This window comes from Trypanosoma melophagium (assembly GCF_022059095.1).
Source record: "Trypanosoma melophagium isolate St. Kilda chromosome Unknown ctg9segment0, whole genome shotgun sequence".
Classification (NCBI taxonomy): Eukaryota; Euglenozoa; class Kinetoplastea; order Trypanosomatida; family Trypanosomatidae; genus Trypanosoma; species Trypanosoma melophagium.
The window spans coordinates 548,049-560,904 of NW_027125194.1; the positions used below are offsets into that span (position 1 = coordinate 548,049).

The 12,856-nt window shown below is 37.3% G+C and overlaps 7 protein-coding genes across 7 annotated transcripts; all 7 read left to right on the forward strand.

The window, feature by feature from the left end:
• Positions 1–438: 438 nt before the first annotated feature.
• On the forward strand, positions 439–963 carry LSM04_006597 (uncharacterized protein; the record flags this gene model as incomplete). The annotated part of the gene is made up of 1 exon (XM_067332908.1): positions 439–963. One exon carries the CDS (start codon positions 439–441, stop codon positions 961–963), a length of 525 nt encoding a protein of 174 aa, XP_067185771.1.
• Positions 964–1,684: 721 nt separating this feature from the next.
• On the forward strand, positions 1,685–3,748 carry LSM04_000629 (Tetratricopeptide repeat; the record flags this gene model as incomplete). Its single annotated transcript, XM_067332909.1, has 1 exon — positions 1,685–3,748. The coding sequence occupies one exon, from the start codon at positions 1,685–1,687 to the stop codon at positions 3,746–3,748; it is 2,064 nt and encodes a 687-aa protein (XP_067185514.1).
• A 1,677-nt stretch (positions 3,749–5,425) lies between these two features.
• Positions 5,426–6,940, forward strand: LSM04_004072 (Glycosyl transferase; the record flags this gene model as incomplete). Its single annotated transcript, XM_067332910.1, has 1 exon — positions 5,426–6,940. One exon carries the CDS (start codon positions 5,426–5,428, stop codon positions 6,938–6,940), a length of 1,515 nt encoding a protein of 504 aa, XP_067185672.1.
• Positions 6,941–7,321: 381 nt separating this feature from the next.
• On the forward strand, positions 7,322–8,470 carry LSM04_002311 (Aminotransferase class IV; the record flags this gene model as incomplete). The annotated part of the gene is made up of 1 exon (XM_067332912.1): positions 7,322–8,470. One exon carries the CDS (start codon positions 7,322–7,324, stop codon positions 8,468–8,470), a length of 1,149 nt encoding a protein of 382 aa, XP_067185602.1.
• A 736-nt stretch (positions 8,471–9,206) lies between these two features.
• Positions 9,207–10,205, forward strand: LSM04_000830 (uncharacterized protein; the record flags this gene model as incomplete). Its single annotated transcript, XM_067332913.1, has 1 exon — positions 9,207–10,205. One exon carries the CDS (start codon positions 9,207–9,209, stop codon positions 10,203–10,205), a length of 999 nt encoding a protein of 332 aa, XP_067185525.1.
• Positions 10,206–10,997: 792 nt separating this feature from the next.
• Positions 10,998–11,543, forward strand: LSM04_004937 (EF-hand domain; the record flags this gene model as incomplete). The annotated part of the gene is made up of 1 exon (XM_067332914.1): positions 10,998–11,543. The coding sequence occupies one exon, from the start codon at positions 10,998–11,000 to the stop codon at positions 11,541–11,543; it is 546 nt and encodes a 181-aa protein (XP_067185706.1).
• Positions 11,544–12,271: 728 nt separating this feature from the next.
• On the forward strand, positions 12,272–12,817 carry LSM04_007782 (uncharacterized protein; the record flags this gene model as incomplete). The annotated part of the gene is made up of 1 exon (XM_067332915.1): positions 12,272–12,817. One exon carries the CDS (start codon positions 12,272–12,274, stop codon positions 12,815–12,817), a length of 546 nt encoding a protein of 181 aa, XP_067185826.1.
• Positions 12,818–12,856: the final 39 nt, after the last annotated feature.

Sequence of the window (12,856 nt, forward strand, 5' to 3'; positions counted from 1 at the left end):
AAGAAGGTATGACGGAAAGAGAAGAAAATTAAGAAGAAAAGAAAAAAGAAAGACCTGGAAAGAAAAAAAAAAGAATCGTATTTGTTTTTTTTTTTCTTTTCTTTTACTTTTCACCACACCAAGAAAGGAAAACAAAACCTTTCTCTCTGTATTTTTGTCTCATTCTGTGCGTGTGCGTGTTCATACATCGTTTTGTGTTTCTATTCTTCATTTTTTTCTTTATCCTCTTATGCTTTTTTCTGTTATTTTACTCTTTTTAATTTTTGATTTCTAAAGAATTGTACGGTATTGTTGCTTTTGCGAGGGTACCTTTGTTCTTTTTCTTTTCTGGAGACTTTTGTTACTTTGTCTCCTAATAGCAATAGTGGTGCTCATTTTCATTATTTTCACTTAAATATATATACATTGTTTTCTTTTATTGAGTGACAACTACCTTAAATGACCTCTCGATATGATAAGGAATCTGTTCGAGCGGAGTCTTTTGTGACCCCTGGAGAAACATACCGTATTTTAGCACCAAGTTCATCCCTCCGTGAACATTTAACAGATAGTTATTGGTGTTCTGCGATGGAAGAGGTGTGTGATGGTAAACTGGATGGTGTGGCAGTGCGTTATACTGGACAGAAACTTGTTCTGATGCAGTTTCGTCCTAAACATCTTTCACCAGCGGGCTATCGTTATCCATTATCCATGTCCATCCCGGTGGAGTATTTGGTGCCGGCGGTGCCAAAGTCTCTTGGAGATAATATATCCATGGGAGGAAGTTTTCATTCATTTGAGTCTTCAGACACACGTGTTTCACCAAGCAACTTATCACGGTTGTGCGTTGTATGTGGACGGTATAATGTACCCGGTATGGTGCTGCGAAATCATGGATACAAATGCAAAGAATGTGTAGGAAAGAAGTCTGATCCAAGACTTCGAACGGAGTCCGCCCGATACAGAGAAGAGGATGAAATCTGAGGAGTATAATCCAGAATGAGAAAGAGAGAGAGAATGAAAGGAAGAAAGAGTGAAGGAGAGAGAAAGAAAGAAAGAAAGAAATAAAAGGTAAATAGGTGGGGGGAAGGAGATGAGTTTAAAAGGGAATATTATGAGAGAAAGCCTTTTTCATTTATTTATGAGAAGTTTTTCTATCACCTTTTCTATCAAGCTATCTATTGTTCTCTTTTTTTCTTTTTCTTTTTCTAATGTTTGTATGTATCCCACTCACCTCACTACTTCAAGAACGATGAAGTTTCATTTTGCTTGTTTCTTTCTATCTTTTAATATTCCTTACTTTGTTTGGGAAATTTTCATTTTTTCGCTTCCTTTTTTTTCGTTTTGGTTTGGTTTCTTAAAAAAAAAAAAACATTTTTCTTACACAATAGGGACAGTAAAAAGAAAGTTCTAGTTCACGCAAGTTACTTATTTTTTTTTTTGCTTTTTGATACTATTAACTTGTTTTGCTCCACCTTTTCATTTCGTTTTACTCTTCTTTCTTCTCTAGTTTTTTTTTCTTTCTTAGCTTCCCTGATCGCTTCTAACGGAGGTAGGCTTTTTTTTTTTTCAGAAAACTTTCGAGACAAATATTTTGTGCTCGTTTTTCTTTTTATTGTTCTTCGTGTTGTGTTGGTTTCAATCTCTGTTCTCTACACACTAAGGTGAGACAGAGAGAGAGAGAGAAGAGGTGTTTCAAGCTAGAATGTCATCTTCTTCGTCATCGTTTACATCATATCCGCGATCACCACTAAGGTCCAATCACTTTCCCGATGAGCCAAACGATGGAGGAATCGCCCAACCCCCAAGGAATGAGTCTCCCACTCCAGACATACCAAGTGCTAAGTGGCTGCAGAAAATCATAACTACATGCTTTCACTGTGAGCTGTGTCATAAGGTCGTCATAGATCCTGTTCAAATCGTACCAAATGTAATGTTGACTTGTAGGAGGTGTGCTCTTTCGAGACGTGTTTCAAGTGAACATATTATAGAATTACCTACCGGTTTGATTCAAGCATTTGAAGAGATATATGAAGCTCAAAAAAGCCTTCAACAACGTAATGTAAACAAATCACCGGAAGTGGATAGACCAAATCGTACAGTAGATGATTCTATTGCCGGTCGACGTATGGTACGAGTAAAACGTACAGGTATTAATGCAGCTAAACAAACACCTTTACATACTACTCCAGCAGATGCAGTAAAAGCTGCTTCGAAGGATAATTCTGCACGATATCATGGTATTCAACAAGAACTACGAGAATTGGTAGAAAATGAGTCTAATAAGCGTTCAATGATTGAAGCAGATGAATCAAGTGAACGTATTGAATTGGTTAGAGAACATTCTAGTGTTTTAAGAAAAATTCAGAGTCGAAGTCGTGATAGCAGTAAAGTATTAAAAGCAGAAGCAGATATGAAATATGAAGAATCTGAATATACTGTAGCGTTAGAATTATACTCAAAGGCGATTGAACAACAACCTCTTGATCGCCTTACTCGTCTCAGTGCTTTATATGGAAATCGTTCTTCTGCTTATTTTATGGCGCAACGCTATAGCGATTGTATTTCAGATTGTATGAAGGTTGTAGCGTTGGAACCTGGCAATGTGAAAATGTACAGTCGAGCAGCTAAAGCATCAGCAATTATTGGTGATCTTGCTGGTTCTGTTGCTCATATGGATTCTATTCCAGAAAATTTGGTAACTGAAACTATTCTCAATGAGAAAAAAAGATATAAGAGTGGGTATGACTTATTACAACGTGCAGAAAGAGCATTTGGAACACCAGAAGGAGATGAAATTTGGTTAATGCTTGTGGCTCAATTCAGTGATACCATTTACTTTCGTATGCGTTTGGCAGAATCTTTGGTAAAGCAAAAATCTTATATGAAAGCGGTAGAAATTCTAGATGTTGTATCGTTATCTAGAAGAACTCCTAGATTATTATATATGATGGCTAACTGCTTATATTTATCTGGTTTTGAACATTTTGAAAAAGCTCGTTTATGCCTTATGGATGCTCAACAATTAGATGAAAATTGTGCCAAATTACTTAAACTTATTAATTTGGTGGATGAAGGTAAACAAAAAGGAAATCAGCTTTTTCAACAGAAAAAGTTTGCATCGGCTGTGGAACACTATACATCTGCTATTAACGCTGCCGAAAACAATAATCAAATTCTACGTATTTTATATTGTAACCGTGCTGCTGCGCATAAAGAGTTGGGTAGATATCGTGAGGGAATTGAAGATTGCACCAAAGCCATTCAACTAGACCCTGAATTTTCCAAAGCGTATGCCCGTCGAGCTAGGTGTCAGCAGCAGTTAAATAACTTTGCCGGTGCCATTCGTGACTTCAAGAGTGCCATTCAGTATGATCCGAATGACCGCGAGTTAGAGCGTGAGCTGCGCAACTGCGAGCACAACATGGCGAAGGAGGCGGAGCGGGAAAAAGACTATTACTACGTCCTTGGCGTGAGCCGCAACTGCAACGAGCGGGAGATCAAACTGCGCTACCGCGAGCTCTCCCTCCGCTGGCACCCCGACAAGTGCATGTCGCTGCCGGAGGAGGAGCGGGAACAGGCGGAGCGGCGCTTCAAAGTCATTGGCGAGGCCCATACGACTCTCATCGACCCCGCCCGCCGCCGCGAGTACGACTTCAAGTTGGACCGCGAGCGCCTCACCCGCGGCGGCGGCTTCGCGGCGTACGGCGGCGACACGTTCCGCGGACAGGCCTCTCGATACCGCGCCGGGGGGGGCGGCTTCTGGTAGTAAAGCCCGCGAACATATATATATATATATATATATATATATATATATATGAGTGAGTGTAGGTCTCAGAGTGGGAGAGAAAGAGAAATTCCGAACAAGTGAGGAAAGTGGTAGAAACAAGAATAGAAAAGGAAGAGGAACGAAGGAAGGGAGGGTGTGATATGGGTGACGGAAATAAGCAAAAAAAAAAAAGAAAAATACTTACATGCACATATCATTTTAGAGAAGAAATTCTTTCCAATGTTAGTATTATTATTATTATTATTATTGTTTTATTTTATGTGTCTTTGTTGAGATTCACTATTTTCTTTTAGTTTCACTATTCGTCATGAACAACACAAACACAGGCGCACACACATACACACACACAACCGTACGATTGGAGGAAGAAGAAATAAATAATAAGAATAATAATAATAATAATAATAATAATAATAATAATAATAATAATAACAAGAAAAAAAATAAATAAATCATGTGTGTTACAATTAGAGAAGAGCTTATTGACACCTCCTTTTTTTTGTTCTTTTTTTTTCTTTATTCTATTCTCGGAACTCCATCGATTCCTCTTCCCAATCACTTTCTCAGTTTCTTGGTGCATTTTTGCACCCACACAGCGGAGTCTGTGAGGCGGAAAAAAAAGGAAAAGAAACGAAAAGGAAAAAAAAAACAGCAACAACGACATCAGAAAAAACAAAAACAGGAAACGAATTCAGAATCAACGAAAATACAAAAAAAGCAGAACAAATGAGAGTCATTGCCAAGAAAGATAAAATGAAAAAAGAGAGGCATGATTTTTATTCCATAACGCCAATATACGGACGTCAAGGTGCAGCAGGGCGGTGGTATCTCTTTTTTTTTTCGTTTTTTGTTGCCGATCACTGCCACCACTACACCAGTATTTTCTTTCTTTCTTTATTTATCTCTCTAAGTTTGTTTGTCTATTTATGTGTTTGTGTGTACACTTTGAATGAACTAATGGGATACCTTTCGCTCTTTACAGTAGTGAATCAACACAAGCAGCAAGAGAGGTAAAAGAGAAAAAAAAAGAGTGCCAATATAAAAAGAGAGAGATAAGAGGAAAACAGAGAAGGTTTGACCAAAAGAAAAAATAAAAGAAAAAGAAAAACAAAGCGAAATGGATTCGATAGAAAGAAAAAGTAGAGGAAAGTTAAAAAACAAAACAAGAGAATATTTGAGAAAAGGAATGTGTCACGTCTTTACTCTTCTCCCCTAGTCATATGTGCTATTGTTCTGATGTTGCCATTCGAAAAGAAGAAGAACTTTAGAAAGAGGAAAGAATACTTATACATCTTCTTTTTTATTTCTACTGTCTAGAAAAGAAAAAATAAAAAAACACTATACGGTAGTTCTTCCTCTTCTCCTTGTAAATCTGTTTTTTATTTATTTATCTGCCTTAGTGATAAGTCATAAATTGCACCTCTGTATATGAGTTGATGTTGGCAGCGTAATGAACACTCAGGTGTTATTTCTTTTCTTTTCTTGTCCCTCTGAGAGGTTTTCTTCTTTCTATTCTTCTTATTCTTAGCTTGTTTTTCGTTTCTACAGAAGTAAAAGAAATCAAAAAGGTTTAACAAAAAGAAATAATAATAATAATAATAATAATAATAATAACGACAACAACAAGAACAAAAAAAGAACCATTGCGATCAAATGATGCCTCCCTACTTGTTATCTATTGCTTTATCCTTAAGCTGTTTTTCCTTGTTCCTTGGTCTTGTGCTTCTTCTGCGGATCAAGATGTTTGAATCGGCCCAACGTCGTCTGAATGCTAATTCATGTGAAGAGCGAGATGCAAAGGATATCACGTTGCAGAAGAAGGCAAAACGTCCACTTAATGTGTTGATACTACACCCGGATCTTGGAATTGGTGGAGCAGAGCGGCTTATTATTGACGCAGCTCTTGCGATGCAGAAACATCAAGACATTACTCCTATTCGTGTGACTATAGTAACATGTCATCATGATTCAAAACGTGCATTTGCGGAAACGGTAGACGGTACCGTAACAGTGAAAGTGTTTGGTTCTTGGTTGCCAGGTACCATATTTGGAAAGGCGAAAGTACTTTGTGTTACTTTTCGAATGTTATGGGCTGCCTTTATGGCTTGTTTGTTTTATCCAGATACCGATTGTTTTGTGGTGGATCAAGTTGCTGCTGTACTTCCGTTGTTACACTGCATTGCCCCATACTCTCCTCGACTGTTTTACTCCCATTTTCCGGATCAATGTTGTGACTCCAACCGTGATGAAGAGGGTAATTTTAAAACACCTCCTTCGAAAATTCATTCAATGTACAGACGTTTCTTTGATTCACTGGAGGCAAGAGCGATGAGTCTTGCAGATAGCATTGTTTCAAATTCTAAATTTAGTAGAGATATTACGGTAAAAACGTTTCCCCAGCTTAAATCTCTTATTGATCCTGAAAAGGATATTTTCTATCCTCCTGTTTCTTGGACAAATAAGACAGCACCTTTAAATACAGCATCTGATACGTGCAAGGAAGAAATGGAATTACTTCTTAATCGTATACAAGGACATAGTGTAATACTCAGTATAAACCGTTACGAGAGGAAAAAGAATCTTTCACTGGCAATTGAAGCATTTGCACTTGTTATCTCAAAAAATCTTGATTCTTTGGTTAAATCACCACTTCTTATTATAGCTGGAGGATATGATACCCGTTTAATAGAGAATGTGGAACACTTAAAAGAACTTAAAGAATTGGCTTCACGTCATAATCTTACAGATGATCAGGTGTTATTTCTGCAAAATATTTCTGAAGCAACCAAAAGTTTACTATTATCACAATGTTGTTGTCTTGTCTATACCCCAACAATGGAGCATTTCGGAATAGTACCAACAGAAGCCATGGTGTGCGCTAAACCAGTAATTGCTGTGAATCAAGGCGGTCCCTGTGAGAGTGTTGGAGAGGGCGGAACTCTGTGTGATCCCACACCGGAGGCATTTGCGGCTGCGATGACTACATACATCAGAGATGAGGCATTAGCCTCGCGTGTGGGAGCTGCCGGCAGAGAGCGGGCGTTGAGTCTTTTTAGTATGGAAGTATTTGGTGAAAAGTTGGCAACACGACTTTTGACTCTGTGGACAGGAGTAAACGCTACATTTCCTACTGAAGGTGTTGAAAATAATGGAAAACAAAAGAGTAATTGAGGATAATATAAAGGGAAAGGATATTTATTTTCATGCATTTTCTCCATATGGTTTACGCCTCTTGTTATTTCTTTTTTTTTTTTATTGCTATTGGTACCATAGCTCCATTTCTTTGTGTGTGCGTGTTTTAATTTTAATATTATTGTTACTATGATAATAACAATAATAATAATAATAATTATTGTTATTATTATTCTCTTGTTTTGAATTTTGCTAATCCTATTATGATTGTTGTTGTGGATAGACACACACACACACAGAGACAGACAAAAACAGACAGACACCACACCAAAGCGTACCTACAATACAGAGGAGGACAACTAACGACAGCTGTATATAAAATAAGAAGTAGAGTATCAACAATAATAACATTATTGTGTAATGCAGATGGCATTGGGCGATGCTGTTACTCAGATTCCCACATCAGTTGGGAATGTGATTCTTTCTGATGTATCGTGTAAAAATATATGGTTTTCTCATAAAGGAAAACGTGAAGTTATTTCCATTGATACACTTCGTTCTGCCCTTGCATCACCATCACCATCAACAACAAAAACAAAAACAACCGAAAAAAGAACTGTATCTCCAGTGGATTTTGAGCTCGTCTACGATGTAATGCGTGTTCATAAAGGTTCGGTAATGTTTGAGAGGGATCATGTTCGACGGATTGGTGAGAGTTCTACCACAGCAGTGCAAAAAGATAATAATACAACTTCTCTCTCATGGCCTGTTGAGGAGATAAAGCAAACAATCCGAGAATATATCAAAAACAATCCAATTGAAAAGGAGGACATAAATATTAAATTCGTCACATGGTTCCCTTCTTATTCAGAAATGAAAAACCAATTGGAATATTATGAAATGTTACAAAAGAACTTTGCCTACGTTTTGTATTATGTACAGTCTTTTTTCCCTCCCGAGTCGTGGTATAAAGAAGGGGCCCAACTCTCATTATTATATAATGCACAACGACACACACCAAATGCAAAGATTATTCAACAATCATTGCGTTCGCGTGCCAAGGCTCTTCAGGCGAGCACAAATGCCTTTGAAGTGCTGCTGGTAAATGATAAGGAAGAACACTTCTTGGTACCAGAAGGCTCTCGTTCCAATTATCTTCTTCTCACACACGATGACCGATTGCTCTGCTCGCTAGAAAAAGATATTCTTATTGGAATTACACTACAAGCTGTGCGAAGAGCTGTTAAAGCTGCTGGATTTGCACCAATTCAACACGAATCACTTCATGTCGGGGATTTATGTATGGCAAAGGCTATTGCGATGCTGGGAACAAGTCCAGGTGTACTCCCTGTGCGTGAGATTCGAGTGTACTATGATGAAAAGAGCCGAGAAGAGTTTTTGTCGGCCATTCGGGATTATGAAGAATCTGCGGGAATGAAAGAGAAGGAGTGTGTTGCGGCCACTAAGGAAAAGATTCTCGCAGCGGATGGACGACTAGAACTAAACAGTGCTGAGAACACAATACTGCAACGATTAAGAGAGGAGTATGAAGCTGAGGCATTTCGATAAGAGACGCATGTGAAGAGAAGGGAAACATTGGAGCAATACGAATCAATATCAAAAGAGAGAAACGTAAAAAAGGTTGAGAGATAGATAGAGATGTGGGTTGAAGTGAAATATAAATAGTCTATTTTTTGTATATGAAGCTGAAATGGTTAAGGTCGCAAAGGTTAAAAAAAATTATCGGAAATGAAATGGATTGGAAAGAAGTGATATAAAGTGGGAAAACAAAAACAAAAAAAAAACGGAAACGAAAACGGAAATGAAAACGTGATGGTAACGACATTTCTATTGATGGTTATGTCAGTAACAACAGGAGGAATCAAAAAGTAACTCCAACAAAAGATATCAAAAAACGAAAAAGAGGAGACCAAAAAAGAAAGAAAAAGCAGTATTAATAAATGAATAAATGAATGAATGAAAACAATGGGATAGGTTAATATATGAGAATACACCCTTCTCTTTTGTTATGGTTGATTTCTTTTTTGTATGAATTTACAAGTGGTATGAATGGTTACTGCAATTTTTTTTTATACATATGTCTTTATTGATTTGGTTATCTTTTTATTTTACTCCCTTTATTTTTATTCAAAATGAACTTTACCCCACCCTTTTGCTCTCCTTCTCTCCTTTTTACACAAAATAATCCCAATGATAGTAAGTAACTACCGTATATATATATATATATATATATATATATCCAAATAAAAAAGAAAAGTATTTTCTGAACTTCCCAACAACTACAATGTGGCGTCTCACACGTTGGCTGCTCGTTATGGAGGGGGAGCGGAAGTTCACATTCCCCGGCAGCCCCGCCACGCACGCCACCGGCGGCATTCCATTTTACGGGAATGTCTACGCCGGCCGAGTGGACACGCAGAATTACGTGCCGCCGCCGCAGGAGGGATCCGGTCTCATTCGCCCCAAACAAAATCACTGGGAGGACGTGCAGGTGCGGGCGAAGATTGAACAATGCCCGTACTTTGCATTGTGTGATCAGGTGCTCTGGCACAATATGGATCCGGCCTATCTCGATCCAGGTCTCTTAACGGCGGAGGAACATCACTTACTCCTGCTTTTTAGTCGTGCATACTATGAGAAGTGGAAGACAATACATGCCAGACCAGCAAATGCTCTTCCACGTATTCGCATTAAATATGGTTCAACGTATTTATTAGATGAAATGTTAGAGCTCGTGGAAGCTCCTACAAAAGTTAGAGATTCTCTTGTAAAAGAATTTCAATTAGATGATGCATCATTAATTGCCATGAATCCAGATTGTTGGATGACAGCTTACTTGGATCCTTTTAATAGGGATCATTTTTCGGGACGCGTATTGGAATTCGCTGGAATGGATGAACCACTACGTAATAAATTTTTTCTTTTGCTTCGACAAATGCGTCGTTTGGTTATAGTTCGAAAAGATACTCCTGAAGAAGAACGACTGGTTTTACCTTTTAGTACAGGCGTAACATTATTTGATCTATGCAAGTATTTGGGTGTTGATCCATATAATGGTCAGCTCAAAGTCTATGATTATATGGATTTGCAACAGACAAAGCATGTAATTACTCTAAAAGATGAGGATTCGTACTTTGATTATTTAGTAACACTATTTTTTAAAGCAAATCTTCGCAATGCGACGTTAAGTGATGTAGCGGATGATACGGATAATACAGCCCGCTATACTATTACGGTTGAACCCTTTACAGTTGCTGAGAAACGTATTGGACGTTGGTTTTGATTTGTTTAGTATATACTATCACCCTGTAAAGAGGGAAATGACGGACGCATAGTGGAATGCATCTATGTTGCTATTTTTTATTTTATATTATTATTATTATTATTATTATTATTATTATTATTATTATTATTATTATTATTATTTTCTTTCTTGCTCTTATTATGTTATTGGTATTGGTATTGTTACCGGTGCTTTTATTTTTTTATTATTTATGTTCCTTATTTCCAAAGCAATCATAAATAGTTATTATCGGACCTTATGGGGGTTCCCTCTTTATGAACTATGATTTCTAATAATAATAATAATAATAATAATAATAATAATAATAATAATAATAATAATAATAATAATAATAATAACAATAATAACTTCAAAATTTCCTGTGGATATCTGTTGTTTCCTTTTTTTTCCTTTGATTATTTATTTCTATTTTGAATTTTAGTGTCTAGTAGGAAAATACAAAAAGAAATAACAAGGAAGGACCAAGTGAACAGAAGGTCAGGGGTATAACGAAAAGAAAAGGAAAAGTGAGAGAGGCAGAACATTATAAGGAACATTAAATAGAACTTCATAGAGCGTGTGAGGACATCCTATCATACTCATTTCCACTGTGAAATCGTTTACCAGATCACATTCTTTTTGCCTTGTTTTCCGTATTTCATTTTTTTTTTATAATAATAATAATAATAATAATAATAATAATAAAAAGAAGAATTACGTTTGTTTATTAATCTTTATTATTATTATTACTTTTCTTTTCAATACAACATTACCACGGGAAATCTTTATTTCATGTCAACTTCACGTCCTGCTGGGGGTCGTCTGTCGGCGCCTGTTCGAACGGCTGTACCGGCCGCATTACCGCGTAAGCGCCGCTTTGAGTTGAATGATGAACAACGGCAGGAGATTCGCGAGGCATTTGAACTCTTCGATTCTGACAAGAATGGTTTGATTGACGTACATGAGATGAAAGTAAGTATGCGGGCATTGGGCTTTGATGCAAAGAAGGACGAGGTGCTACGCATGATGCAGGACTGCGCCGCACGTGATCAGCACAACCAGCCGCTTATGGATTTAGCCGGATTTACAGATTTGATGACGGAGCGGTTTGCGCAGCGGGATCCGCGGCAGGAGATGATTAAAGCCTTTCAGTTGTTTGATGAGAATAACACAGGGAAGATCTCACTGCGTTCACTCCGCCGTGTAGCACGGGAGCTTGGTGAGAATATGACGGACGATGAACTACAGGCAATGATTGATGAGTTTGACACAGACCAAGATGGCGAAATTAACCTGGATGAGTTTCTTGCCATAATGCTAGAGGATGAAGATTATTGAAAGTAAAGAATATACATAGTGTGTATGTATTTATCTATATGCATAATCTACCTGTGTATATTTCTGTGTTTATTGGTGTGTGTGTGTGTGTGTGTCTTATTATCTAGTTGGGTACAGAAATACAAACACACACATATTCAAATGCACACATAGATTCATACACAAGTACACATGCACACACGTAGGTACATACACAGATACATATGCACACATATATACAGTGATAGAGAATTCAAATGAACCCAGAATAAAGCTTCTTATTCTTCATTCGATCCTTTTTTTTTTTGTTTTCTTTATTTGTGTTTGAAGGAAAGAAAAATAGAATGAGTGGCACAAGTGTCTTATTGTTTTTTTTTTGTTTCTTGTTTTGTGTTCCCCCTTTGTAAATAGGAACCTTAAAGTGAGTAAATTGAACATTTACTCTTCTTTCGCAGATATTTAATTCATATTTCTATTTGTCATATATATATATATATATATATATATATATATATATATATTGCCCCATTTTTTTTGTTTGCATTTTCTCAGATCTGGCGCTTCATCTTATTTAAGATAATTAATATATATATATATATATATATTGTACGTTTAAACGTGCTAAAAAGATCTCTGTTTACCTGTACAGGAACCATATAAAAGGGAAAAAAGAAAATAGGATCTAATCCAAAGACCGATCAACTAAACAACAAGTACAGAAGAATATTTTCCGTATATTACTCTCACCAATGACACCTGAATCCCATTCGAAAAGACAGTCTTCTCTGTTTTCTTATCTTCGAGCAGCATTGGCACCATCCAGCAAGGGAGATGATATTGAATCATTTCATGTAACTTCCCCACATATTCGCAGTGATCCTGTTCCTGCTGGATTCCGCAAACAGACACCACTGCCTAGTGCGAGGGAAGAAGTTTGCCGCTGCATCTCCATTCAAAGCAGGTGTTCATCCGCTGGAAATACCAACAACAGTAATAAATTTGTTCCTGCAGGTGAACATGATGAATTAACGCGTAGTGCAGTGAACAAACTCAGACTTCTTCACTGTGATCAACTGAACTTACTTCAACTTTCACTCTCCGTACCGGCCCCTCTCCCAAGTTTGAATGAAGGCTCAGAAGAGAGTGAATGGTGTGGTGGCTCCATGGCTGAGAGAACATCCGCAGTACTTTTACAAGATCAAACTCCCATAGACATTCCAGATTGTTCTAAAATGGATATTGTGGAACACTGGCTTGAGGAACAGGCTTCTACACAATGTGATAAAGTCAATTGATTTGGGTGATACTGGTATGAAGGAGATGTATACAAACAA